This window comes from Nanorana parkeri, unplaced genomic scaffold, assembly GCF_000935625.1.
Source record: "Nanorana parkeri isolate BGI_ZX_2015 unplaced genomic scaffold, ASM93562v1 scaffold96, whole genome shotgun sequence".
Classification (NCBI taxonomy): domain Eukaryota; kingdom Metazoa; phylum Chordata; class Amphibia; order Anura; family Dicroglossidae; genus Nanorana; species Nanorana parkeri.
This window is the reverse complement of record NW_017306364.1, coordinates 1373810-1379812: the sequence shown is the minus strand read 5'-3', so window position 1 is coordinate 1379812 and position 6003 is coordinate 1373810. Positions and strand designations below refer to the sequence as shown.

Genomic DNA, 6003 nt, shown 5'->3' with positions numbered 1-6003 from the left:
AATTAGGACACCGCTGGGCAAGCAGTTAAAGGGCGCTAGACAGGCTTTTGTTAATATTTGTAGCAAGGAGGCGGTGGCTTCACTAGAAAGCATGAGGTAAATTAGAAGGAAGACTACATATGTAAGAAGGTATCTCCTGAAATGGACTCCGTAGAACATGACAGAAGGTTTTAAAGCGGGTAGAAGCCCTATACTCAGATAACATACTAAATATTTTCATAGCTTCCATAAAACAGACTGATGACCAAAAGACTGACACATCCTTAAATTCTAGAAGGGATAAAGGATCATTACACCCAACATATTGAAGTCTGGATCAATTCATAAAAGTAAAGGAGTACTTTTTCTGGAAAAAAAAAAAACATAACTAAAAGCTTAACTCCGAATGTCAGAGCTACAAACCAGCACACCCCGCTGTGGTTGGCAGATCAGGGGCTTGTAATAAGAAAAACAAAATGAAAGCTTATGTCACATTGCCAGAGGGAACTTCTATGAAGATGAGGCTCTAGCTGAGGAGGAGGAGGTGGTGGTGGTGGAGCACAGGCCCTCCAAAAGGAAATAAAGCTTCTCTAGTTAGATATGTTGGTCCATGCCAGAAATGAACAGACGTGACAGGAGACTGCGGTGGTTTTGGGTGGGACAGATCATGCTGTTCATGTTCCTTTAGGTGGTGTCCATTTTAGGCAGCTGGGATCCATGATCTTATTGCTGTTGCTTCTCTTTGCTTCTTTTGCTGCCCATTCATCAATGAGATCCTGCAAGGGGTATAAACACATGGTAAAAAAACATTGGGTTTTTTTTATGCTAAAGCTTGTATAGTATATGTCTGTGCTACAGTCCAATATAGACTAAGGCAAGAAAGTAACAATCCAAATAAGACACAGTGACTGAATGCCAACCCTAATTCTAACCCATGCATGGGCACAAAAGACCCTCAGAGATGGACAATGTCGAAATTTTATCAACTGGAAAAAAAGTTGAATTGTTCATTGTATGAAGAGGTTTTACAGATAACATGAGTAGGCATTGACATTCTGGAGATGCAGCTTCATAGAGATTCTAGAACAGCCAGTTGGGGCTCCACAACCGGTCCCTAGGGGTTTAGCAAGAGATTGTGATCCATCCTGCTCTCCTGCCATGTAAAGCTTCACAGAGATTCTAAAGCAAGGGTGGCCAGCTCCTATCCTCCAGCTGTTGTGGAAGTACAAGCCCCACAAAGCATTGCAAGACTGACAGTTACAGGCATGACTCCCAAAGGCATGTTGGAATTTGTAGTTAAAGCAAAGTTGGAGGTCCGGAGTTGCCCACTCCTGTTCTACAGCAACCAGTTGGGGTTGCACAAGAAGGCCTTTAGGGATTTAAGCAAGAGATTGTGATCTGTCCGTGTGGACTTGTCTCCTTCCAGATGGTTCCTGTATAGTTTAGATCTCCCTTGCCTGCCACCTATTAACGGGGCCCCACCCAACCTCTGCCTGCCACCAATCAGTAAAAGGGGGGGGGGTTTAGAGAGGTGAGCTGTATCCCTGCCTGCCACCAGAGCGGGGCCCCATCTCCCTCGCCTGCCCTTTCTCCAAAACCACCAATAGGGAGGGCATACAATTTTCATATGTTTCTTCTCTGGCCATTACCGATGGTTTCATTTCATGTTCAATACTCACAATAATGTTGTTGCAGAGGAAAAGAATTGTTGAAAAAATTATCTGCACTGGGTGTCAAATAGGTTAGGTATGCCACTAGATTGCCAAGACCTGATAATTACATCAAGGATCCCTTGGGGCTATAAAGGCTGTGCTAGGAGGACAGTGATGGAGAAGAAGATTGAACAGCTGTACACAGTACTCACCTGTCTCTTTAGTACAAGGTGTTTTCCCTTCCAATATTTCAGCATCTGTAAGGCCTGCAAAGTGCTTACAATGTCCACAGGATTCACTGCTGTTTCCTGGCTAATTTCTGAAAACACACAAGAGGGATTTCAGCGCAGCAACGCAAACAGTTTTCTCTAAAAGATAGATTACAGCACAAATAATGATGAAAACGTTATACGGTCAACCAACACAGAGGCCCAGCTTTCCTCAGACATATTAAAATATGTGCGAACAGCCATTATATGACAAGTGAGGCTGCCAAATTAAAACTTCAGACTTTGGCGATTATTCCTGAGTGTCAATCGGCTGAACAGACAGGAGCGGATTTCTCAGGAATGAAGAAAATCCATGGCCAGCTTCAATTATATATATATATATATCTATATCTATCTCTCAACTGTCTACTGTCTATCTCTATACACACACACTTGATTATTCCCTTAAGTAGATATAAACCTTTAGGCCTAATTCACATAGGGCGTGCTGTCCTGTACGGAGTGAACGGCTGTTTTTTTAATGTGCCCGGAGCTGCAGGAAGAAGTGTGTGGCCAGCTCATGCAAGTCTCTGGAGATGTAGGAGCTGTGGGCCCTCACACGCTGCTTTGCACAGCTCAAAGTTTTGACAACCACAGACTGTGTACAGCCTTGAACGTATACATGATGGATGCAGGCTTGTACGCTGTGTGCGGCTCTCAAAACACTGAGCTACGAGAAGCAGTGTGCAAGGGCACAAAGTTCATGCGTCTCTGCATGAGTTTCCCAGAGAAACACAGAAATAACAGCTCTTCATGCTGTATGAGGCAACACGCCTTGTGTGAATGAGGCCTAACTGAGTGATGTGATCTGTTTTCACAATTTTTCTTTTTCATCTTTTATTGCATCTTAGTGTTTCTGGTCTTCTGCATCCTCTCTGCCACCACTTCCTGTCTACATGCATTGCAGTGATGGCTATATGGCATTTCTCAGAGCGAGTTTCCTGATGGTGACAAAAGTAGCCCATGTGTTGAAACAGCCACTTTCAGTCTCCATCGGAAGCCCTTTTGACAGATTTTCTGGACTTTTATGATCAAGACAGAAGATATGGGAGTAGAACTCCAGGCACCACTAGGCTACTATGTTCTATTACAATTAGGGATGCACCGATACCAAGTACAGTACTCGGTACAAGTACCGATACTTTTCCAGCTCCAAGACTACTACATTTGAAACATAAAATAATCACAGAATCAAACAATTCTTTAAACTTTAGTAGTAGTAATAGTCCATGCCATGCAGTATCGCACAACTGATGCCTACCTTTAATGGAAATCTCTTTGCCCTGGAAGGTGTGCAGATAGCGTAGCAGGACCTCCTTCCAGTAACTGCGGTAGCTTATAAGGCCCAGGTCAGAGAGTGGACGTTCGGGGGAGCCCACTTTCTCCTCCACCTTGGAAAGTAGATAACCTGTGGGAAGCCAAATGCAAAAGGATGCCTTAGAGCTCTGAGAGAATGAACAAGTAGCAGATCCAGCTACTAGTCCAAGAATGATCCGGCTGCCCACCGTGTAGCGCTGGAAAAACTTATTTACTGCAGATACTACATCATTACAACAGATCTAGCTAGTTGTCATTGTATTGTGCCCAGAGTTAAGTAATATACTAATGGACGATGGTGGAAAGAGCCGAGTGCCTCCCCCTATATGCAGCCAAGACTGTAAAAAGCATAATGTTGGTTATAGTTAATACATTTTTTAAAGTAGAAATACATCCTGCACTATATACGACATATCTCTTTATTGCCAGAAAAAAGTTGTACATTACTTGTCATGGCTTGAATGTTAGGACACTACGGGGTCTAATAAAAATCATTTTGCATAGCCATTTGCCCTTCGAATCCCTGCGATTCTTCATTCTGTGCGAATAGAGGTCAAAAAGGAACGAACGTACTATATTTTCTTTGCAGATGGAATATAATTTCAGTAGATACCACCTTATAGCCTCTAGGTGGAGCCGAGGAGCATAGGAAAAAAGTATTTCCCCCATGTTCCTCAGCTCCATCTAGAGGCCATAATGCGGCCTTTTCCAAATATTACATTCAGTCTGAAAAGAAAAAAACGTTCGCTTTTGCTTCTATTCTATTCACACAGAATGAACATTCACAGAAATTCCCTGCCTGGGCAAGTGAGTCTATACTTAAAATGACCCCCGAGTATTTGTTAAAAAAAAACGATACTGTATTATAAAACAATTGATTAAATCGGTAACTACACTAACAATTGTACCTCTTTCTTTGCAGTGAGGGGCCAAATAATAATGAAAAATCCAGCAACTAACAGCCCCAAATTTTGTGCTAGTGTGTGCAAAATGTCAGCAAAGAACTTACTGAAGTCTATTAGCATCTTCCCAAATCCCTGTCTCATGTACTGTGGCATCGTCAGGATACAGGACACATTGTAGTTCAGAAAGGAGTTTTTCTCCTGTTAAGATAAAAAGAGTCGATTAGAATTTGTGTAACCGGCAAATAAAAGGAAAAACACGCAAAAGGTATACACTTCACATCAGTGCAAATCATTTCAGGAATACATGAATGTCAGTCAATACCAACCGTATTTTTTTTAGCAAACCATAAGGACTACAGCACGGCAGGTACGTCGCCATTCATTTGACTGGCACCCCAAACGCACCTCCTGGCCGTAATGCGACTGTGCCGCAACATGCGGTACTGTAATACCGTGTGCTGCAGCTGAAAAAAGTAGTGCATGTAATTCAATTGCCACACTAACGCAATTTAGGCATGAATGGGCCCTTATTGTCCCCACATAGCATGTGGCACATACCCACTTCACTTTTTCTTGACTGGCTAGAGCCCAGCTGGAGCTTGAGCTGCAGGAGGGACACCAGCAAGATCTGCAGGAGAGGACGGACACCCCAGCATTACGGACGCCCTCCTGGTGTTGGCGGCGGAAAGACATTTGCAACTGGTTGTTAGGACCTCCCAGCGGTCCTAGCAACCAAAGACTGCAGAGAAGGAGGACCTCTGTTGTCATTGTCTGCTAGGATCACCCAGCGTTTCTAGCAAGCAATGACTGAAGAGGAACGCAGCCTGGACACAGATCGATTGCAAACCTGGGCTATGGCTTGCAGGGACCGGTTGGTGAACGGTCCGTGTTCAGACTGAGGGCCACAACAATTCCCATGTCTGTGTTAGACCCTTGAGTGTGTGGAGCATGCTTAGGAATCAGTCTACAAAAAAAATAAAATATATGTTTTAATTTTTTAACACGCCAAGACTGTTATCGAGGTGAATCAGAGACGCAATGTCTCAGTTACAGCCACACAGCTGTTAAAACTGGTTGGCAGTTCTTTAGGCACACCTAAAACTTTCCAAGCATTGTGTACACATTGCCATGACAGCCTTACAAAGTTAGGTTGTTAGAAAGGTAGACCCCTTACAAATTACTGCATTTTGGCAAAACGAAATGCATGGAAACAAAAAAAAAAATGAATTATGAAATCAGTGCCTTTATAGTCCGGAGTCAACTCAGCTAAAAGTGAACTCTCAATTGCTTTGCAAAGAAGGTGGGGTGTGTAGCACAGAGTACAAGGAGCATACCCTTGCCCATCCTCCTAGGCTTAATGCCAATACCCTAGTGATCTGTGGAGTTTCCCAAACAGTGTTTTAAGAAAACTCGTTGGGGAACCAATTTGCTCATGTGCAGTCTTGTGAGCCTGTTGCATTAAAAAAAAGAAAAAATACAATCACACACAAAAAAAAAAGATCTTGTGTGGTCCATAAACATTTTTCTTGCTAAAACTAGGAGTGCTGGATCTTCTTTCTTCTAGTGGCAGCATGTGTGGTGCCACCACTGCAGTATATGCCAGTTAACCTCCTTGGATGTATTCCCGAGTGTAGCTCGGGGTTACTTTTCCATACCCTGAGCTACACTCGGGAATATCCCACATTATTTACTTACCTTGTCCCTCGAGCTGTGCGGCGTCCTCCGGCCGGCGCCGGCATCTGTCTTCCGGGTTCCGTCCCTTGCGAGCTGACGCGTCGCATGGGGGCGGAACCGGCGGGAAATTCGAAAAAAAAAACCCCAGAAAAAACGAAGAAAATAACGGAAAAAATCCGGAAAAAAATTGTGCCGAAAAAATTACCA

At 43.5% G+C, this 6003-nt stretch overlaps 1 protein-coding gene across 7 annotated transcripts in view; it reads right to left on the bottom strand.

Annotated features, from left to right (window-relative positions):
- Positions 1 to 491: 491 nt before the first annotated feature.
- Positions 492 to 6003, bottom strand: part of KAT7 (lysine acetyltransferase 7) — a 32097-nt gene continuing 26585 nt past the window's right edge. For all 7 annotated transcript variants that reach the window (XM_018552749.1, XM_018552750.1, XM_018552752.1 and 4 more), the window contains 4 exons: positions 4227 to 4320; positions 3162 to 3308; positions 1844 to 1950; positions 492 to 755 (listed from right to left, as the gene is read on the bottom strand). In XM_018552749.1, the coding sequence (XP_018408251.1) occupies positions 654 to 755; positions 1844 to 1950; positions 3162 to 3308; positions 4227 to 4320 (450 nt within the window). In that variant the 3' untranslated portion in view covers positions 492 to 653. The remainder of the gene's footprint in view (positions 756 to 1843; positions 1951 to 3161; positions 3309 to 4226; positions 4321 to 6003) is intronic.